This window comes from Spodoptera frugiperda, chromosome 11 (assembly GCF_023101765.2).
Source record: "Spodoptera frugiperda isolate SF20-4 chromosome 11, AGI-APGP_CSIRO_Sfru_2.0, whole genome shotgun sequence".
NCBI lineage: Eukaryota > Metazoa > Arthropoda > Insecta > Lepidoptera > Noctuidae > Spodoptera > Spodoptera frugiperda.
In genome coordinates this window covers 7694645-7718873 of record NC_064222.1, presented here as the reverse complement: position 1 = coordinate 7718873, position 24229 = coordinate 7694645, and the positions used below count along the sequence as shown (strand labels likewise).

The following is a 24229-nucleotide window of genomic DNA, read 5'->3' as shown; positions in this document are numbered from 1 at the left end:
TTGTAACATAAGAAAACTACGAAATCATTGAAATTGGTAGTTTTATCCACCTAATAACTTTACTAACAACAACATAACACAACTGTACGTATTCATAAAGCAGCATTTAATAAATACGTATGTGCATATACACACTCATAAGTTATAAAAATTCGTGTCCTGCCATAGTTTTGTTTAACACGTTCGTGGATAGTACTTACTATCTCACAGGTTGCATAGCTGAGATGAGACCACAGATGAGACACTACTTTTTTTCGTACTTACATAACTTTCGTACCCACATCACAGAATATGAGAATACTACTATTATACATGCGTAGTGTTAGGTTCATCATATAAAAATATGTAGTGCCAGTACAAAAGTCGAAATTATACCTGTGGTGACAGTACAACATGCCATTCTTAAATTCTGTAAGTACCTACATACATCAAAACTAGAGAAGTAAAATAATCTTCTTTTCTGAATTTGGTTCAAAATATTTCTAAATAAATTCGTAGTAGGTTTATTTACACGACAAAAATAAAACAGCAAACATTACAAAAAACTGTTTTTATTTAAATATGCACTGAAAAACTTATACAACAGTTGAAATAATGAAGAATTACGCGACCGCGTAAGAAATAACTTTGGCAAAATACACTGATAGTACAAAAATAACGTTTATTTCAAGTTGTTAAGGAACAAATTCGAACGAACGTAGATACTAGTAGCCTAACGACATAATTTATAGAGTTATAGTAGTTGTGCAGTATAGACACAGGTAGGGCTCTGCCCCGCAGTCTTAGAAGCAGATTATTGGACCTTGTACACCCTGGTGCAGGTCACATCCTTGGCTGTCATCACCTGCCGGAGAAAAAACATAATTTAGTAAAAGGCTGTGAACGCGGACAAAACTGTGGAAGATGGCGATATATTAAATAAAAAACTATGCCAAGGTTTTGTAATAATTTGTAAAATTTAATTCTCAAAAGCTTAAATTTGTAAAAGCTGTTAAAACGGGGCTCCGGATCGAAGCAGGAGTCGGTAAGAGTCTGACACTCCCTCTCGCGTCTCCCAAGGCAGGAGAAGTCATTAGATGATGATCCCATTCTCATTGTAACATTCTCAGTCATTTAAACAGAGCATGGGGATAGAGAGTGTACCAAATTGTTGTTGACTACAAATAACAATATGCAGTTTCGGTCTAATCTAAATAGGTTTACCTAAGCCTCATTTAAAATACATATATATGTCAAGAAAGAGATAAGTCTCACATAACATAATATATAACCTAACACTAAGGTTAATACTATGTAAACATACAAAACACACCTACGGCTTTAAAAAAATACGTCTCGAATATGTAATAGGTCATTGACCCGCCATTATACTCGGCTCATTTACACGAGAATTACTCATGTTTGCGTGTCTACGCGGTGAATAAAAATAAATAGTGGCTTTACTGTCATATCGACACATAATAACTATTATTCTCTGCACTTTTATAAATATGATGGAAGCTTAAAAAGCTCTTACTGCCACACTCAGAGATATTTAATGCTTACTTAAAGTATTCCTTAGTAACGATTTTGTATCGAAAACAATAGCTAAGGATTGGGTTAAGTAACCATTAAATGACTCTGAGTACGGCGGTTAGACATTGTACAAGTTACTTTTAAGCAGTTCTGCGGCCATATTGAATAGGGGTCAATGAACCCCTACATTTTATTTGCGAGGGGAGAAATAACAAAAGCGCATAGGTAGAAAGGATCAGCTGCTTTAGAAAAAGTTACGAGCAAATTCAGTAAGCTGTTGATTTTAATTTTGCATATTAAAATTTAAATTTGCACAAGCGTGGAACACTGATCGTTCCGTATATTGTTTTTAAACGTTGCCTCACTCTAGGATTTTGTCATGTCGTGGGTGCGTTTACAAACATACAATTTCACATACACATGACACCAAGACCCGAAACAACAATTTGTGGATCACACAAAGAGTTGCTCCGTGCGGGAGTCAACCCGCTACACGTTACACGGCAGCCAGTTACCCAGTCAATGCGACAATCGTGCAGTCTAATTTGAGTACATTGCCCTTACACCTAATTATAATACATTGTTAAATAGTTAATTTGTATACAATTAACATATTGTTTTGTCTTTAATCGTGTCGCACAGTCGCACATGTTTTCGACATTAAACATGGACACACAGACACAATCTGCAAAAGTATTTAATTATATTCTGTTTTTGTAACTACCCAAATACATATTTATATTATGTAAGCGTCCATCTATATTTAGATGTGTCTCTATCTAAATGTAATTCGCCAAATGTGTTATTGATAAGCGAAACTCGAAAACGGCTTCACTAATTTCGAATAAATAATGTCCAAGGAGGAATTTAGATAGAAAATTTTGGAGTTTTGAGCAGTTTTAACTAAGTATTAATTTTATATTTTTTCTGTAGAAGTGTATCTACTTATAAATGTTATTTATGTTTAAGTTGAAAAAGGCAACGGATATTTTTATGATTTAACGTCACGCCTTTTATCTCCGAATGGTTAATCAGGGGTGCACATTTTGGCACGTAATGCCATTGTATAATGCACCGACGTTAAACAAGACTTGTGTTATTTCGTCGTGTGAGCCACTTACCCCCTTCCCAAACTTCTCAATCCTCGATTTCCCAAAAACCCTTAAATTTGTAACCCTCAAAAGGCCGGCAACGCACTTCTAAATTGCTGATATGACTGATTGTGATCCATTCAAATTCAAAGAGGCAAATTATAATAAATCATATCAATAAACCTAATAAAAGATAATAAAACTAGATATCTAGGGTATCCATTACACCGACTATTAAATGATTAAATAGGTGCTAAATACATTATTAATAGGATTAATAGGTCCACTAACTGTCCTATTGTTCTGTAATAGGCTAGGCATAGATGCAACCTGTGTTGCATTTACAGTTGCATGGTGCATTTTAATGTTGCATTTATTTATAATCTTTATTGTAGTCACATAAGACATAATAAAACCGTGATCTAATTTGCTAGCAAGGACCGGAATCTAGCCACTATCATAAACGGAGTGGTCCTTTTATGTGTTATGATTATCAGGTATATTAATTTAACATAATATTTTTTATTAGTAAGTGCAACACCAAAGGAAAAGTGGCAATGCATTTCTAAGTTACAAGTGTATTGCCAGCCTTTTGAAAAGGAATACGCTCTTTTCTTAAACCATAATATAGGTAATTAATAATGAACAAAGCTAAAGAATTTTATAAATAAAATACTTAAGTATGTGTGAAATCAATTATCTACAACCGCGTCCAATTCTATAGGTGCCGTAATATTTTATTGCATAATTATGTGATAACAATGATGGCAGGTACTAAATATTGATTTACACTTTATAAAACTAATTTTCATATTGTTTTCTAGAATTTTCTGATCTTAAAGCGTGGAGTTTGAACTATATTGTTTAAGTGCTAACTAAGTAGCTACTTCTATGCGGTTTCACCCCCTTTGCTCAGCTCCTATTGATCGTAGCGTGATGATTATATCCTCCCTATATCCTTCTTCAATAAATTGTCGATGCAACAAAAATATTTATTTGATTCACACTGAACAAACTATAGTTTGAAGTGCTATCAATTGGCCGATCAAGTTTTTGGGGATATCATAAGATGCATAAATATGTTCGCCAATGGACGCTTTTTAGCTAAATATTTTTTGTCGTTTGGTCATTGACACTAAAATTGTTAGGTGTTTGCTGTAAATTTCGAAGAACCCACCTTTTGTTTGCACGCAAATTCTCAGTACTAGCTTATAGTACATACCTGCCTATAATACCTAGGTATATGTAGGTTTCACAGAAACATTTAAAACCGCAGAGGAATATTTTCTTTTATTAATTTGTGCATTCTTCCTGATCACTGTCATCGCGTACAAATACAACCAGCCGGTGTGAATGATGAATGACCGAATGATTGATTAACAAATATCCGCTGTCCGCGGTATCATTCATCAATCATTCATCTAAACCTATGCACATATGAATGCATTGTTCTGAAAATGGGATTCTGTTTGTAAATACAACGACATTTATTAGTTTACAAAAGCTGTATGTTGGAATAGAATAGACTTAAGTTTTACTTTGTAATTGGTAATTTGTAACTCACACAACGAAACCCAACGCAAGCGTTGTTTCACGTCGGTTTTCTGTAAAGCCGTGGTATCACTCCGGTTGAGCCGGCCCATTCGTGCCGAAGCATGGCTCTCCCATGAACTACACTGATCCTTACTACCTTTTTTTTTTAAGGGACAAGCTCGCGACAACCTCCCATACCGCTGCAACTCCTGCAAGCCTGTCTTGGATCTTTACTACCTTATCTTATCTGGTTCTTCTATACCTATTTTAATTGTCAAAAGACCTAAAACCCTGTCATACTCACAGCCTTCATCTCTTCGGGTCCGAATTCTCTGATGTAGCTGACTTCCATGCCATCGGCAGCCTTCTGGATCTGCTTCAAGGTGTTACCCTCGAAGGTGCACACTGACTTCACCTGTAAACATCAGTCCAACGATTTTAGAGACGAATTTTCTTTTGGTCTTCTTGCGATACTAAACTTCAGTACCCCCAGTACGAGTTTGCTTTACGTTTAAAGTAATCGAAACGAGATCGCGTTCGGCGCTCTGATTGGTTGGTTTATTCGATCCGGCCAATCATCATCGTCATTTCAATTGTGTACAGAATAAACCATGTATTCATCGGTCAGCCTTGCAATAAACTTATTTAGGTACACAGTTCAAATGTCAATTTAATAAGATGTGATGTTAGTCAGTAAAATCTAACTTTTTAACGAACACATTTGCGAAGATAGATAAGGCTTCCATTGATGATCTACCAAATAATTTGGTAAAAGAAATTCCAAAATCCGAATCTCCAAAATAAATCTTCTACACAGCCATCTTCCATTACTCTTAAAACCATCATTACATTCTACCCAAGACATTTAGAAGAACATCAACCAACTTCTTTATAAGGTCTTAGTGTCTTACAGAGTAGTATCAACCAATTCCTTCATCATAAATTCTTCTTACCTTGGCACCATCAGCTCTGTCCTCATCGAACTCCTCACCAGGCTTGAACTTGACCTCAGTGGTCTTGAAGGTGGATGACGTCACTAGGTTGTAGACGTCTCCCTCCTTGCGGAGCTCAACCGTCGGGGTGACGGCGTTAGCAGCCTTGCGGGTGATGAGACCAACGCCTGTGGACAGAAGAGAAGATTTGGTGAGAATTTGTAAATGGTAAGTAAGGGATTATGAAGAGTTGAAGATTGAGGTGTGTGGTGTGATATTGGGTAGCCTTGTGTTTTGTAGTGGACGCGTGATTACAAGTTGATGGTGAAGAAAATAAAAGGATTGGAGCAAGAATGAAAGAATATTTGTAATGCCTGCTCGCTATACACACAATGCGATTTAACTGTACAGTTTTTTCTATTCTTGATTCGGTATATTTTTTGATTCTATCTATTCTTGATTCGGTAGATATTCCAAAGTCTGTGAAGTAGTCTTTTTTATGGGGAGTAAAAGAGCAGACGGGTCATCTGATGGTAAGCAATCAGCGCCGCTCATGGACACCCTCAACACCAGAGGAGACACGGGTACGTTGCCGGCCTTTTAAAAAGCAATACGGTCTTTTCTAGAAGGTCTAATTCAATAATTGACGAAGAGTGACAATAAAAAGTATGGCTTACCCAAAGCCTTCATGAATTCATCAAAATTCTTGGTTTCAACTAACTTATATCGTTTTCCGATCCAATCAAACTCCAAACTGGCCATGATTGTTTGCTAATAATTTACCTATCCTAACCTACTGCACTTTATTAGACTAATATTAGAATGCTTATAATTAAGCCTTTTACGGTTGTAAACCACACAGAACTAAATTATAGTCGCCGATGAAGAAAGAAACACCATTTCTTACAGACACGACAAATTAATATGTCAATTTTTTTGACAAATACCAAAAAGTTTAACAGAATGTATTGGACCTCTTTAGTTGAGTCTTTGCTAAGAAGGTCCAAAGAGCATGTAATTAGCTACGTGGCGTGATCTTTGGTTTCACACTTTTAATAAAAGACCTAGTTTTCCAATTTCTGGAACTTATTAAGTTAAAATTAACTTGACAGTTATAAAGTATAGTAAAATGTTTGTCATAATTTCTGGTCTTCTTGCATGTGTCGAAGGATAGGAGAAGGGCGATGGTAAGGTATTGCAGAAGACTTATGGAGTTTCTTGCTCGTTCTTCTCCAGTCGAAGCTACAGTTTTTAACGAGCACCTAGCACAGACAGACTGACGGACGATTTAATTTGACGTTTCAAAAGTGCCTAATTTGGGAATAATTGAAATAAATGCTTTGAGTTTGACTGTCTGCTTTTGTCTAGTTGTGAACGGACATGGAATGAGGATGAGAGAAGACTGCCTACTTATCTCCAGCCGTGGACGAAAATGAACTAAATATCTATTATGAAAAGGTGTATTTTGGCACCACGTAGTTACCAGGTATCGCATTGAGGATACTTTATTTAAGTACACGAAGTGGGTTTTGATTTATTTACCGTCGGCATTTATATTTGAAGTCGCGGTTAATGCCAAGTGATTTTGGAATTTGAACCGTCATAATATGATAATAGGATGTTATTTGCAGTTGTTGTTATGAAGACATAGCTAATGTAGTACTTATTACGATCATTGACAACATATTTAAATATCAAGAAGAATTTTCGGTGACGCAACTGCGAGCATGCATGAAAAGACTGAAGACTGTTGATGAAGCGAAAGAGGTATGTAAGATTCGTAGCAATTGGCGTTCCATTGTCTCTGCCTACATTCAAAGGGAGACAGGTAATATTTGTATGTACATATGCAGCTGTGATCTTCAAGCAGAACTCTAAACTTGGGGATTTTGCTAAACGTCCTCTTAAGGAAGAGGGGAAGACCTTTTCTTCAGTAAAAGAAGAAAATAAATTGGACCCTATTCACTCCTTACAATTTCGGGGAAGGTATGTAGAAAGTACCAACGATATTATTCCCTATTTATACCTATAAGACAAAGTCTACCACAGTTGATAGGTTTAACGTCCTCTTAAACCAATTAATGTAATGATAAATACACTTTTTTAAACAATGAGTAACTTGCTGTACAAATATGTTATTAATAGCACATAAGAATAGGGGCTATTTTCCTTTGCATTCTGCTTATGGATTCGCATTAGTATGGATGTTATGCGATGCGCGCGCGGCTATCGATCGGAAATCGCTGTCCGTATATGGCGGTAGTGATCCATTTGTAATTAGTTTATAAGATTTTAATCCTTTTTGTTTTGGAGATAGAGATTAGTTTCCTTTGATACTGATTAATTGCTGCCTGCTGAAGTAATCTATATTTCATTTTGTATACCAAACTGCATTAATGGTTGCAAGGTCGGTTGTTATGCCGTTTGGTGCCGGTAGAATGCATATACGTCACTATAAATAGCCATTATGGTCGCTCGATTACTCATACGAAAAAGGTTGTTCCACGAAATACCATGAAATCTATCAGAGACTACTTTCTTATTCTTCCTTGTGTTTTAAAATAATCGGGACCTTAGCGTTCCTGTTTATAATGCTGCCACCGCGCCGCCACCGCGCTGCCATCGCGCTGCCACCGTCTCTAATGTTCTTTTCTCTCTCTCTCTCTCTCTCTCTCTCTCTCTCTCTCTCTCTCTCTCTCTCTCTCTCTGTGCTCTAGTTCCTAATGTTTGATTCATTCTATTACCGGCAGCAGCGCGGTGACGGCTCGGTGGCAGCGCGGTGGCAGCGCGGTGGCGACATCAATTGCAAGAACGCTAAGGTCCCTTTTGTTTTTAAACATAACGAAGAATAAGATGGAAGATAATAGGTACCCTAGGCATTAAGTCCGCCTAATGTACGATTATACACAAAGCGTAAATAAATAAATAAAATAAGGAAGTAACTTCTGTTGTGATATTAAGAGGATGTTTGTCGGTTTGAGTACATCTACAAAACAATGGCTATACAGGGGTATTGAAAACATCCTGATTACGACGAGTTAGAAGAAAATCGTGATTTGTGGAACTGTGACGGTGTTGTAGTGTATATTACCTAAAGTAGCTTTACGTAATTAAGCGAAAGTGTTTTCGTTTGTTCATATTCCTTTGAGGTATAATGTTTTGTATCTGAAGATAGGTAATAGGAGGCTGGAGAGAGCGAAGGGTGTAAGGTTTCATTTGACTCCACAGACGAAACCGCAGGCGAAACCTTAGTACAACCAAAACTTCCGTAAAACCCTTAATAGACTATGTTATAGGTAACCTCACTCACACAACGAAACACTACGCAAACGTTATTTCACGTCGGTTTTCTGTGAGGCCGTGGTATCACTCCAGTAGAGCCGGCCCATTCGTGCCGAAGCATGGCTCTCCCAATCTTAATTCGATAATACTTTTTTAATGGCTAAGTACTGATAAAAGGGCCAACTGCCGTGATGATAAAAACGATAGCAATAATTACATTGCAACTAATAACATAATAAGCCAAAAATATACGCATTATATATATATATTAATACGTGATGCAAAAACTTTGGACCACATTTTACGAAAATTGCGCGGACGTAGGAGCATAAAATTTGGTATACTTATAGTTTATGTGTAGGAGAAGTGCATAGCGCTAATATTTTTCAAAAATAATGCTAATAAAGTACATTAAATCAATAAATAAAACATTACACACACATGCATAGTATCTGATCGTATTTGACAAAACGTCAAAATCGATAGACATTGCGATGATATTCTCACGTCTCATATGAAAAGAGTTTTATAAAAGAGTTTGAGTTATATAAAAATTATTCTTCAACGTACGTTAAGTGGTATTGTAAATTAAATCATATATGGTCGAATTTCGGCCACTAGGCGACCACTAGTACGCATTATTGTACCTCATACAATACATGATAAAAGGCCAATTTTGTATTAAGTACCTACTTTTTGAATTCAAGGCTTTTCAGCTCATAAGATTGAGATAAAGTCAGTTCCTAACCTAGTTATTATTAACATATTTTATGCAGTTTCCAACAAAAGGTGACATTGTATGTGCACTGACGAATGTGATACATAATACATTATAATATAGTGCACCTCTTATCAGATAAAATCCTTTAGAGCACTGAGCAGACAATGAGATTATATCTCTGAGACTCTTGGTACAATCTTGTAAACTGTAAAGGATTTGACTTTAGACCCTGGAGCTCACTCCCTAATCCAATTCCCATCTATCGACATTGATATTGTGAAATTTCGTACTCTCGAGTTGACACTAGCGCCCATTGTATCCGTACTATGTGGATATTGAAGAAACTAAACGAGCAGAAAAGCAGGAGAAGGAACGGGGTGGTTTTTAGTCAGTAAGAGTCTGACACTCCCTCTCGCTTTGCCCAAGGCGGGAGAAGCCATTGAATGATTTACGCCCATAAAAATCCAATTCTACTGCTTACGCTTACTTGCTTAAGAAGCAGCTACCATGCATTTAACCATGCATTTACACTATTAACGATAAATTAACAACTGGTTTTAGCGTACCCTTTATAATCAACGAGATAATTTACTAAACACTTGACGCATTGTTCCCGTATTGCAAGATGGCGGTCTATTTTAATACAAACCCGTTATGGAACTAAGATATTAATACTATCAAAGGACACTGCAAATCTAGACTTGCCTGACAAAAAGCAACCTTATTACAGGTGATAATAAGGTTTCTATCAATGACAGGTTCTTTCCACCATTTTAAAATTCGTAAAAGGAACTTTAAGGTATCAAGAGTATCAAAGCATACTACAAATCTAGACTTGTCTTACAAAAAGCAACCTTATAACTAGTTATAATAAGGTTCCTCTCAATGACAGGTTCATTCTTCTATTTTAAAGTTTGTAAAAGGAACTTATAAGGTATCAAATCCTGTGATCAAATCTATTAAGGCATACTGCAAATCTATAGGTACTTGATTTTTTTAAAGCAACCTTATTACAGGTGATAATAAAGTTTCTTTTAACGGAAGCTAGTGCCTGTACAATATTTAAGTTCGAAAAAGGAATGCCTAGTCCCGCTGGGCTAACGCTTGGCCCTATACAGGAAAGCACGCGCAAGAATGTGGTGCGACCAGTATCTAGGCAGCCTAGGTACTACAGTTAGACTAGAAACTTCGCCCAGCCTAGACTAGCCACCCACGTAGATTATGACTAACTTCCCGACATTTCTGGCTCCAATTACGAATTCCAAAGTTCATGTTACAATTTCAGTATAATGATCATCCGAGTACCTACGAGAGAAGGGAGTTTGCCGCCGCTAAACAAACGAATTTGCATACTATTTTACATATAGATACGATCGAATTTCCTATGAATATGACAATAATGTAATGTATTGCGAATCATTCGCTACAAAAATTCTGTTGCTCTCCTCTGAACCGCATCTCGTGTCGTCAATTATTATCAACGCAACGCAGAGATGAATCGATAAACAATCTCGCGTTCCTATTGGATGAGGCGAGGGCGCGGCGCGACGCCATTGGTCGGTGTCGCGTGGTGTGACGTCAAGGCCGACGACCTTTAAATTGGCGCAATTTTTCAATTTAGAACACAAGATGGTGGAAAGTGTTTGTCAATGAAATATCCATTTGTTTGAATCATAGAGGGACACTACTTATTGATAGTGGATAGTTTAAAAATAGAACGATTGAAATAGTTTGGTTTATTATTTAAAAAAATGGAACAAAATATTGATGTTTTATTTTTCCATTTTATGCACATTTGTTTACCGGAGTTTGAGATACGTTACAAAATAGACATCTCTTTAGAAATAAATACTATTTAAAGTAACGTCACGCCTTTTATCCCCGAAGGAGTAGACAGAGGTGCACATTACGGCACGTAATGCCGCTATACAATGTAATTCTACTTTTAAAAAAATGTGTTATAATTATTAGTCCCATGTAATAGGGGGTGAGCCTATTACCATATACTGGACACAATTCCAGACTCTGTGCTACTATTAAGAAATTTTAGACCGAAAAAAGCCCAGTAATAATTTGCATGAGATCTCTTGTCCGACAATTACTTGCAAGTACACGACCAAGGAGGCAGTCAAATATACTATTTAATATGTAGTATTTCCTAATCAAACACTAAATATTTATTTAAAATTATGTCATGTACAATCGGAGAAAAAGAGAGAAGAGAAAAATTTAAGCAGTCGGGACCCATTCCAAATATTATGAAGACTTAGGACACATACGGCTGGCTTTCTAGAATGGGTCCCGACTGCTTAAATTTTTCTTGTATTCTTGTTTTAGGGTTTTTTCAAGAAACGCAGTCGGGTTTTTTAGTTTTTTAAATTACCTTTTTTATTTTATTTTCTTTTAGTTTTTTTTATTATTTATTATATTTTTATAGGTATCTAGTGTCACTCTCACAGTAAATACGAATCAAACGACCGCTATCAAGCTGAAATGCATCGAGTCGTTCAGGCTAGAGAGTGAGCAATATTCGAATTTGGCGCCAAAAATCCGCCATTTTGATTTTTTTATTATTTTGATATATCCAGTGTCACTCTCACAGTAAATACGAATCTAACGACACCTCTCAAGCCAAAATCCATCGAGTCGTTCAGGCTAGAGAGTGATCAATATTCGAATTTGGCGCCAAAAGTCCGCCATTTTGCTTTTTTAAACATTTTGATATATCCAGTGTCACTCTCACGGTAAATACGAATCTAACGACACCTCTCAAGTCAAAATCCATCAAGCCGTTTAGGCTGCAGAGCGTGCCAAACAATTATACATACATACATACATACATACATACATACATACATACATACATACATACATACCCTCGAAAAACATAACCCTCCTTCTGGCGCAGTCGGGTAAAAATGTTCCTATTGTAATTTATGACGTTTTACAATCATAGACAAGTAGATAAAAGATAAAAGCTAAAGGAGTGGGAATTCTGATAGGAAACTAACTTTAACTTTAGGATATAAAGATTAGATTATGTTTTTGATAGGTGTAGATACCATTGCTGTTAACCTGTTTTCGATCCTAATGCTTTAACCGTAAAGTAAGTTAAAAGTCATTAGTCACTGTTGTCGACTGTAGTTAGGTTATTCAGTACATACTTTTAACATGGTATTATTATGTTACACACCTTCCGATATGTATTTTTATAAATGTAGATATATTTACACGCTTGTTTAGCTTCTTATTTAATTTGATAACCCATATTTCGCGAATTTTGAAATCGAAAAACTTGCAATGCTTTTTTTACAGACTGGAGTTACCGTCTACGTATAAAATGCAACGTAGAAGTGACGTCACGCAATATTTCCAATCGATATTATATTCGAAAGTATTTTTTGCCGTAAGAAAATAAAAATTACATTCTAATATTTGAAAATAATCTATAAGACGGACATTAAAATAATAATTAGTCATCTTCCCTATCCTTATGCTATAAAAATCAAACGACCTAAGTAAAATCACACCAATATTTTGAATTCTCTTATTAGTACCTCGTTCGAGTTCCTACCTACTTACAGAAAATTGTTTACAATACCACTTGGCATTGATCGGTAATAAATATTTGATTAGCAACGTCTAGCTCTTATCTCAAACATGACAAATTGATGTCCGTGCCTGCATACATGTCTCATCTCTGAGTCAAACTTAACAACGCTGTTTACATCTCAGAAATACCTAGGTTTATATCATTACATACTATAATATACTAGCGACCCGCCCCAGCTTCGCATGGGTGCAATGGTGATATAATAAGCATGTATTATACTGCATAAGCATGTATGTCATTCTATTTATTAAACAAACCAGTTATACATAAAAACCTTTCTCTTGAATCACTCTATCTTTTAAACAAACCCGCATCAAAATCCGTTGCGTAGTTATAAAGATGTAAGCATACAAAGGCACATAGGGACAGAGAAAGCGACTTTTATGTTTTTTCAATCTTTTTAACCAACAACCTATCTGTCACCAGCGCTACAGAACCAAAATAACGACATAGACACTTCATGAAAATAGGTCCACCGTTCAGTCGTTCATCATTCGCGTTTAAAAATAAAACGGCGCTTCTTTTGAATGCCAGTGAGATAAATAAAGAGGTTCAATGTCCACCGCTATGGTATCAGTGTTGCAGCTAAGTGCAGATGATAAAAAATGTCGATGCACTTGTAATATTATTGTCTTGTTGCTATGAAGATATTGGCTGAATGTACGAGTATGTACACTGACAACCTAGGCTGTATGGTATACGACCTTTGCCTTTATTCAAGATGACATTTGTTTTGGCGGTAAGGCGCCATTTTTTGGTATTTTTAGGTTACGTTTAAACAATATTATATAAAGCTTATTTTTCTGCAAAATACGTAATAAATTCAGTGATTACCTAGAAGATTTTTCCCAAGAACTAAAGGCATACAGGTAATTTGAAATTTCAATTGTGTTGTTATGTCTTCAAGTTTTTATTTGAATTACAAAAATTACTGTATTTGCTTGAAATTGTTTGCGATTACAATAACAGTTTCAATGTCATATGTCCGAGTCCGACCATTTTTCTTGCCTTATTGTGACAATTTTATTAAAACAGGAATAATACCTAAATTCTGTTATCTGTTGGGAGTCACTGAGCTAAGTACTACCTAGCGGATTTACCGGGGCTCCGGCTCCGACGGGGTTGTTTTTATTCAGTAAGGGTCTGACACTTCCCCTTCAAAAAAATAAAATGTTGGAGTCATACAGGTATAGTGAAATATGACGATTATTTACTTTTAAAATTATAAACACATACATTAAATAAGGAGCATGAACACCTAGCTACTAAAATACTATCAACAGATAATTTTTATATGGTTTTAAGTAGGGATTATCTTGTGCAGATTACTCGCAATTTTATACCTAATCCAACGATTATATAATATCAACTTTAAAATAGCAATTAATTTAATGTCAGTAGGTAATTGATAACTTTTTATGAGAGGACAAAAGTCTATCGGGATTATTGATCGACAGCTGTTGTCAACGCTAAAGTCGCAGAGACGCAATTTAAAAGACATTCTTGTACTTATATTAATAAGGATGTTTTCTCAATGAAAAAATAAGTTAAAAAAAATCAAAAATCCTCCTAATCCCCAAAATACCGACAACGCACGAGTAACGCCTCTGGTGTTTCAGGTGATGGACGGCGGTGATTGCTTACCATCAGGTGATCCGTCTGCTCATTTACCGGCCATAAAAAAGTCAGCAGAAAATCGGGTATAAAAGGTAGGTCTTTTTCTCTAATTTGCCATTAAATATTGTTAGCATATAATGGTGATCAATTACATACCTAAAAATATAAAAGAAGTGAAGTCTACATACTTCACTTCACCAGATAGGTACTCCACATATTTTTCAAACAAAAATAATCTAAGGAAGTTTTTCTGAACTTTAGCCCTTAAAAACATTTTTGTCTGTTTAACTTTGGACCCAAATCGTTAGACATTAATTAGCATACAATACACGAATTATAAAATATGAATAAAACTGTTTACCTACGTAATTGTAAGATTTCATTAGTGTTCAACTTGCATTGCTTTTGATTCTGAGTGTTTACCTTGAGTTAAACACGTTTGTTTTTAAGATTATTATGAATCTAGTTTTTAGGTAAAAGAGTAAAATAATTGGTTAATTCTTTTAAATAATTTTTGTAAATAAAAGTAATTAATTAGGTAATGCATTTAACCTTTTGTCCTTTGACAAAAATGAACTAAACTTTTCCTGTTATACGTAATGGTCTGATTATAATCTAAAAATAGTTTATTTTATCGATATTGCATATTGCATATTCGTTACTTTCCATAAAAGATAAGGTCATCATTAACAAATGTAGTATACACAAAAAAATATTCAAATCAGACCATTAGTTCCGGAGATTAGCGCGTTCAAATAAACAAACTTTTCAGCTTTATATATTAGTGACTAACGTAGATATTATGCCCAAATCTACATTAAAAAACCTATACACAAAAAATATCAAATCAGACCTGTAGTTCCGATGATTAGCACGTGCAAACAATCAAACTCTTCAGCTTTATACATAATTATATTAGTGACTAGTGTAGAAATTATCACCAAGTCCAAACTAAATACATAGATTCAATCGTACCTATCTACCTTTACATCTAGGTAGGAAAATATTCCCCCAATATCTTAAAGTACCCATAGCAAAACATTACATAGCAACGCGCCACAAATTATGGCATCATGGCATCCAATAAATCTTCTTAATACTGCAATGTCAAGTTCAAATGACAGAACAGATTTTTAAAACGGTTGCGTAGGCATACGCCGACAGTATCCGTTGGAGGCAAAGGAAACTGCCTGTCCATCCTATTGCCATCAATTGATCTTTGAATCGGAGATAATCTTAGTCCTGAGTCATACGATCACATGCCTCAAAGGATATGATATTCTAAAGCTCAATTCACTGCATCTATTCATCTGCCATTTAGTAAATTGCCGTCCAACGTGTGTGAAGATCTCAATATGGAAATTGCAACCGCCTGATCTATGAATGCAAATAAGGATGTCTATAGAAGTCCAATTTAGTAAAGGAAGATTTTAACATCAAAGTTCCCTCGAGAAAACTGCTCATAAATAAGTCAGAAGATTTTGGAGGCAAATTTTCTGCGCGGTCCCTATAAATAACTTCGACGTTTCATCTCAAGGGCTATACATTTCAAATTCTCCATTCAGAAAGCCTGGCATTGTCGAATGATTTATTAATAAGCTTGTCCTACTCATGAATAAATAGGTATCACAAATAATACAATAAGTATCAGACTGCCTCATTGCCAAACGCGATCTTCCGAGAGCTATTTTAGGGACAAGGGTGACTGACTTATTTATCAAAGTCTATGCAACTAGATAACGTGGTAACGGTGTGACACTCCAGAAATAATTTCTTGAATGACACACCTGTTTGTTAGAAAGTCCAAATTCCTATTGGCAAGCAAAATGAAGATAAAACTAAGTTCCCTACAAGAGAGAAGAGCAAACCAAACAAGACGCGGCTCGACGTTAATGAACCAACAACGCGTAGGTTGGCGCGCAAATCAATAAAACCCCCGGCCTTTCTAGAAGCTCCCACTAGAAAAATCTCAACAGAGGTGACCTCTGGGCATATTGTTCAATAAACGCATGCAAATCAAACATGCACAGATATGAAACGGAACTGGCGATCAGTATTGTTATAGAAAATGGACTCTCAACGAACCGTCTCGTATCTTATTGATGCCAATTGAAGCTGATTGTCGTCCATTTTACGACAATTGCCCCGACAGTCGGCTGCGTCCAATAGCAGCTTAATCGCTAAACTATGCCGGGATATTCTCATGACATCTTCCTAATTAATTGAAAGGATATTTCGTTGTGGTAGGTCCTTTTGAGACTCGGCATACCCATATTGTTGGCTGCCCGCATGGGGTGACGACTTGATTGAGCAATCAAAGCCGTGATTTACATAAAGTGGAAAGGGTCAATGATCCCTTTGATGTTTATGCTAAAGGACATTAGCTACTGAAGAGTGAGGATTGGTTTAAGAATATATCGATCGATGTTGTTGAAGGGTGCAGACGAAGAAATGTCTAAAACCAATTTGGACACCTCAAAATTAGAGATAGAAGGAAAAAATCGTTTGCTTCACAAAAGAAAGGCCCTACTTATTAATTTATCTTATAATAAATGGCGGAGTCGATTTCATAACAATATTCCTACAGTAAGATTGTCAGTGCATTGACATATTCCTCGCATGTAACGTAATCTCAACCACAAGGATACAGATATCTTCTGTTATATCGATTTGCGTGTTAATATCAATTGACAGTGTTCGTATTTGGTCGTTGCTAGGTACTATTTCTTCCATATTTTATTTTACTTTGTCTTATGTGTAGTTCTCTTTGGAGTTTGTATTTTACTTATCCATTTCCACAAGATGACTTATGTTACGTTTTTGAGGGGGAAATCATCAAACGATTTCTCCCGTCTTGGGTTAGGTGAGAATAAGTGTCAGACTGTTACTGACTAAAAAAACCCTGTTCCTACTCCTGCTTTGAGTCTCCTGCCCTGGTAACCTGTTACATTGTTCGCAGTTCCGGAGAATACCTTAGCTGGTATTGACAAATCTTACACAAAAGTTTAACTAGAAATATGTAGATACTTAACTATTTCTTTTTCATAAAGTTTTGAGTTTTCCTAACATAATTTCGGTTACTGTGAAACACTAATATCATGTAAGGATAAAAGGAAATAATAAAAACGAATTGCATTACCTAATATTATCAAAAATAGTTTTTCTGTATTGATGACTTCATAAAACGTGATGGAATGATTGACTATTCACAATTTACCACGTTTAGCACGTAGGTAAATAATTCTTATCTTTTTATGACAAATTATACGTAAGTACAGATAGCCTAGCCAAATATAAAAATATTAACAAGCTTAGCTACATTATGTACTTGTAGTTTTATAATGGAACAGTGCATTTTAGCAGATTATCTTATTCGACTCCTTCGTTGGTCCAAACCCCTTGGTCTCGGATTTGATTCCCATTTTAGTCAAAATATAACTGGTAACAACCCTCCTTCTGGCGCAGTCGGGTAAAACGTACTACTAGTTTTGTCAGGTTTTCGAAAATTTCTCAGTATATGGCATGCTTACCCCACTATTACATAGAACTTATATCACAAATGGTGAAAATTGTACAATGCCAATATGTGCCGTAATATGCACTTCTGCCTACCCTTTCGTGGGTCTTATTCTACTCGCCAAAGAGGAGGAGGTTCTCAATTCGTCTGTTTTTTACCTAGTTTTTTTCCTAGTGCTGTCTGATGCAAATGGCCTCTTTATATTTGCTAGGTTTTTGGTTGCAAACCGCAAAACGTTGCAAACTTATTATCACACTTATCTAGTCGTGTAAAAATGTAAATAGGTTACGTTAGGTAGGCTAACGTATGAACTATGGAGCGAAGACGTAAATTTTCCATTACTTACAGGATTTTATTACAGGCGTGTGACGTTCAAATCCTAACCGCCTTACACTGATCATATAATGGTTACTTTACCCAGTCCTTAACAATTTTTTTGATACAAAATCGTTAGTCAGAACAGAATCATTTAATGTATCTGAGTGCGTTAGTAAGTGGACTTTACCAGGTTCGTCTAAAACGACATTATGAAAAGTTATTATGTACCTACTTAATTGATATTAAGTGGTGTGTTTTCATTCCAAAGTGTAGATTTCTACCTATATGAACGTTATTCTTTAACGATATATTTAAAAGAAAATACTTAATGTCTTTAAATAAGATACTGAACGTTTGGAAAACATTCAGTACCCTTATTACGAGTTTGCTTTACGTTTAAAGTAATCGAAACGACGGTGTGTTCGGCGCTCTGATTGACAAACCAACCAATTAGACGTAAAGCAAACTCATATTAAGACAGACAGACATAACTTCACCCCAGCTGTTAAAACAATTACAGGTGTGACTAACAATGTTGCAACTAATCTCTAAGATTTGTGACAAAATCGATGTAATACTCGTCGTGTAAATACGTGTTGGCAAGATTCCGAGTCCACTCGTATCGAGTCAAAGTCCGCACTTAGTCCAAGGTCTGAAGGAATTCAACTCTGTATTGTTAGTTTTTGTGTATTTTTTTCTCGTATATGATGATAGATCATAATCGTATGAGAGGAACTGTATTTTTTTTCTCTTTAAACACGCCTCCATAGTTGAATATTGTAAAAAGAATGAACCGTCTCTTGAGCGGTGAGTAATATTAGCGGCAAAACTGCGTTTAAATTTCGAATGTGTCATTCGTATTGGGTTTTTTACTCTATGCCTGTTCAGATTTAGTCAGCCTGTACTTTTTTATTGTTTCGTGTTTTTTTTTTTCGTCATTTGTTTAATTCAAAGAAGGTTAGGTTGCATTAGGTAGTTGTTTCTTTTTTGTTTTCGCTACCAAAGCATTCTTTGTATTTTTTTTATGGATTAGGTGGCAAACGAGCAGACGAGTCATCTGATGGTAAGCGATCAGTGCCGCCCCTGGACACCCGCAACACTAGAGGAGTGACAGATGCGTTGATAGCCTTTTAGAAAGAAGTACGCTCTTTTCCTGAAAGTTTGAAGGTCGTATCGTTTTACAATAGGTTAGCGTTTCTATCTTCCAGGTTATTTCTAAACCGTATCTTATCTACATTGTAGTTCAGAGTTCAATTAGCACTCAAGCATTAAACATGCAAATTTCCCATAGACGCAGACGTTCCGACAATTACTTATATTTTAGCAAAAACTGAACAACGTATTGAAAAAAGCGTCTGAACTTTTTTGTTCTCGCCAATGAAGGAAGTGAATAGATTGGCGGGCCACCTAATATGCAACGAAGCTGAAAGATTTTTTATCAACAAAACCTTGTTTGGATTAGATCGGAGAAAAACGTTGCATAATGTTGAGAACACGCGAAGACTTTTAAAGTACTGTTATGTTTAATATTTTAAGTATTTAAGTAAAGAAAAGCCACGCCATAGTTTCGGTCTAATGAGCTTAGAAGAATTAGGGCGTATGTGAAGATACTTAAGTAATTTTGAACAGTTGGACTGCTAAATTAATTATTATGTTATCGGCTTACTAACGTAACTGTTTGACGAGGAACTCGACTAGTTTCAAGCCATGCTAGAGGCTCATATTCATGAGCAGCAGTCCGCGACATTGGCTTGAAACTAGTCGAGTTTCTCGCCAAACAGTTACGTGAGTAAGCCGACGAAAATTATAATAAAATTATTGGGCTGTTGTTGCAATTTGTCTTGCCTTAGAAAAATAGTACCTAGTTGGATAAATGATCAATATTCCTATTAGTCTGTTTCAAATAATAAATAATAATTGTAATATTCAAACTATTAAACAAAAATACAGAAGAACATTTTTCTGAACCACAAAAAAATCTATCGATATAAAAATCGATCTGAGACTGACCTAATCGAAATAATATTTGACCTATCCCGTCTCATCACTAAAGAATGTACCAATTTAACCCATTAACGTTCGTATGGAGTTCATTCATCGACTTATCAATTAAATCGCCATATTTGACAAGGGGGTCTTTTGTACCCACTATCTGTTTGCGATAAACTGACATTGCAGGTGGCCAGTAGTAAGTAAAAGTTCATTCGTTTTATTATCTGTGGTACGGTGAATGAGTAATGGGTAATTCTGATAATCTTTGCATTAAAAGAATGAATGTGATTATCTTTTTAAAAATATGAGTTCTTAAAAATGATATATGTATCAAAAACATCGCTATTTTCCTGTTCTTGTAAAAATTTCGGGATATCTAAAGAAACCTAATTAAATATTTTGGGCTGTGTGACGTCTGTTAGCCGTTGAGTCAGTCGGTTATCGGTGACCGAAATTTCCAGTAAAAAATCCACACCTATTGATAATATTTTATGCTTGTAAAACAATGATATTGTCGTAAAAAAGACAAGAGCATACCTATATTATATAGTTAAACAATTAAAAATGTTAATTTCGTCAACTATTATGTAGTACCTACATAAAAAACAACTCGCTCAAGGCAGGAGAAGTCATTGGATGATTTTCCCCATTAAAAAACCTTTTAAGCAAGCACAGTTCAAATTAAGGTCTAATTAGCTAAGTGAGCGCGAAAAATGATCAAATAAACCGACGTCCATTTGGGGCCTATCCTTTTTAGTGTTCCTAATTGAAATCCTCACGTATACAGCGAGTCAGCTAACCAAAGACAAGTGTCTTGGCTTGGTATCTACAGATCTCTTTTCGTAATTTCGTGCGTACGAAACAGCTACTTCGGGCAGTAATATCCAAATGAGTAGACGAATCACTTGATTAAAACTTATTCATCAACATCAGAAGCTAGTGCCTGCCTACAATCTACTGATGAACTATAGGTCTTCTCTCCATACGAGGATTTGCCATTGCATTGCCCTTTTTTAAGGAGGGAAAATCATCCAGTGACTTCTCCCCTTTGGGCAAGCGAAGCAGGCTTAGCAAGGCAAGAGGGAGTGTCAGTTCTCCCACTGACTAAAAATCACTCCTTACTCCTGTTTTTCTAACCGGTAAACCCGCAGCTCCAGATCAGGCGTCAGCCCTACTGGTTCCCATCTATGGTGGTCTTTATATACGAGTATTTGCCATACCTAACCTCCAAGATTAGCAACCGAGTTGAGGACTTGGAAATCGCTATTTAAAAGGTTCAGCTTCATCAAGGACATTTCTAACTCACCCAATACTAATCAATCCCATTATACGCAGTTAAAATAGTTTCCATTATAAAATGTCAGTGGTGGGCAGTGAAGTGGACAACGTACGCGTGTAGGCAGCATGGAACGTTGAGGAAATTTTAATGAAACATGTCATAAATCCATATCTATGAGAATTCTGCATTGCGGTAAGTATATGACTAGTATAAGTATTGCATAATACATGTAGGTATATAGGTAAGTAAGTTTTTCCTGAAGGATTGTCGAGTTACTTTTGTTATTAAATTTTTTTTTATTTTTTTGTGTTTTTCACACAATAGGTGGTTGTATTTTGTTTGATATTATAGAAAGGTCTTGTGGCATGTGATGGCAATAATTTGTATGATTTTTTTTGTCATTAACTTTCATGTGAGATGAGAAAACAATGTCTTCGACGCTTGAAGCTAGTTTTTTATTTATTTTTCAATTTTTTTTATGGTTCTTATAAATTTTTAAGAAGTTAAGTACATTAAATACCTGCATTTTCAAAAGACAGTAACGATAATAACAACTTATACCATTTTTTTATCGGATTAGTACAACAATCTACAAACTTCGTGTGGCGATTTTATGGGGAAGATGTTGAAAAAATAGCATTTTACTGATAAAGTTGGATTATGTTTGTTATCATTTATATTTATCTAGACCAATATTGCACTGGATTACCTGGACGAGACGTGGTGTTAAGTATATTTTATTATTAAGTGACAAAGGTTAGAAAAAATGTGAAAAAATACGTATTTTATGGTAAAATATAGAAAAATTAAGTTTTTTTTTTCTTTTTCATTATAGACTGATAACAAAAATGCAAATTTAATTTAGTTAACTATGCAAATGCAATAAACAAAATGTAGCTGTATTATTTGACGAAAAAATTCTAAAAAGCAAGGACAACATTTATCACCACGTGGCCATCTTTAAAGACAAAAAAAAAATCTAAAAATGAAAAAAAACCCTATTTTTTCTATTAAAAATTCCATACTATTCCTAACCAACATCTTTACATTCATAACACTATCGATTAAAACAGTATGGCGTCATCGGACCCAGCATAACTTAAAACAAAAGAAAAATCGTATAAACACGGCAATGCATTGAACAATTACCCTACCACTACATCTAGGCTACCTAATCGACTAGCTTTGACCTAATGTCCGCCTATTCATACAAACACATTGAATAAAATTGCAAACAAAATACAATAGGGAATAAAAATGTTCTATGTATGTGTGTAGGTATACTAAATACTAAACATAGGTATTATGTGGCTTGAAAACTCGTTTGAACGAGGTTTCAGCACAATAGGAGTAACTGAAATGAATGGGTTTTGAAATACCTATAGCTATATTTTGTGGAATAGTAGGTAGGAATATACATTATTAAAAAATTGGTTTGGGGTAGGTTAAATAGAAAACGATAGTTTTTACCGATGACCGTACGTATTTAACATATTTAGCAAAAATACTTTAAAATTCCAATTAGATTCCAATTTTCTTTTGAAAATTTTCTAATACCGTCCAACAAAAAAATATTTTTCTGAAATTTTAAAATTATTCAAAGGTCCATTTATTTTTTAGTTACTCATTTTTCATTTTATAGACATTTGATTTTAATTAAAAGCATAATAATTGAATATTGACGTAGCAAAGAAGTTAATTAGATTAAACAAAACGTTGTCGTAAAAGTGGGTAGATGTAATTTTATTCATTAGAATTTTACTGCAGGTTATTATAAAACTATTTACTGGAAGAAATTTATCTAAAGAAAAAATCCTAAACTTGTAACTTATGAACAGCGAAAATAGAAAAATATTTCGCCAAGTGAAATAAGTAGAAAAAGGTGTTGTCTCGCGTCGCCTGACCGGCGCGGCAGCGTGGATATTCGAGCAAGCCGGCCGGCATCCACCATCGATTTTTTCCTAGAAGTAATACAACGATAATACAATACAAATACACTCACCGATAGCCTTCATGAACTCGTCGAAGTTCTCCGAAGAGACCATCTTGTATTTCTTGCCGACGAATTCCATTTTTAAAATATAAAAATGTTTTTTTAAAGCGATTTAAAAATATGTGAGTCCGTACTACCGGTCGGAACTGGAATGAATAAACGCGGCAAACGGTACAACTGCTCGGCTCTGCGCATGCGTCAACGAACGAATGACTGAGATGAACGGAACGAATGAAGTTATTGAACTGAATTGACCTTGACACCGCGCGCTGATTATATACTCTGTAGCGGGGGAAATGTTGAGACGGAGGATGGTGTGAGCGTGTAGCGAGATTTCGCGAGCTAAGATTTTGTTTGCTTTGCAAATTAGATTATACACATATAAAGGAGATGATTACATGTCTTGTGGCTTAATCTGGGAAGATTGACGAAGCCAAACAAGCATTTTTGTAATCCTTCGGAGAAAATTACGATACAGCCAACATAAAACATATTATAAGCGAAATTTAGGTACCTTTTTGTAAACCCCTTGACTTTCTATCCATTATCCATTCGACCTAGTAACAGCAGGACCATTGCAAAAAAATATTTAACAAGTTATTTCCTATCCCCCTCTTTCCCAACCAAAATAATATTCCCATCTCTTTCAAATATTTCTATTCACAAGCCCCTATCCATTTTAGTTCCCGGATGAAGCCATTTCGTACAATAAATACGATTGTTACGTACTTTAGTTCCTTTTTTGTCATACTAAATTGGACATAAAAGAAATATGAAGTCGGTTAATGATGTTAAAATTTCTTTATAAGCGAGTATGGGAAAGTTT

The 24229-nt window shown here is 35.4% G+C and overlaps 1 protein-coding gene across 1 annotated transcript; it reads right to left on the bottom strand.

Moving 5' to 3' along the window:
• Nucleotides 1–535: 535 nt before the first annotated feature.
• LOC118274906 (sodium/calcium exchanger regulatory protein 1) lies at nt 536–23645 on the bottom strand. The gene is made up of 4 exons (XM_050696878.1): nt 23413–23645; nt 5093–5259; nt 4444–4554; nt 536–844 (listed from the first exon to the last, which is right to left on the bottom strand). Exons 1-4 carry the CDS (start codon nt 23480–23482, stop codon nt 794–796), a joined length of 399 nt encoding a protein of 132 aa, XP_050552835.1. The 5' UTR covers nt 23483–23645; the 3' UTR covers nt 536–793.
• Between the last annotated feature and the right edge of the window lie 584 nt (nt 23646–24229).

Coding starts and splice junctions, on each gene's coding strand:
- LOC118274906 (XM_050696878.1), bottom strand. CDS start 23,482: ATGGAATTCGTCGGCAAGAAATACAAGATGGTCTCTTCGGAGAACTTC. Junction 5,260..23,412: donor CGAGTTCATGAAGGCTATCG/GTGAGTGTATTT, acceptor TTCTGTCCACAG/GCGTTGGTCTCATCACCCGC. Junction 845..4,443: donor GACCCGAAGAGATGAAGGCT/GTGAGTATGACA, acceptor TTTCTCCGGCAG/GTGATGACAGCCAAGGATGT.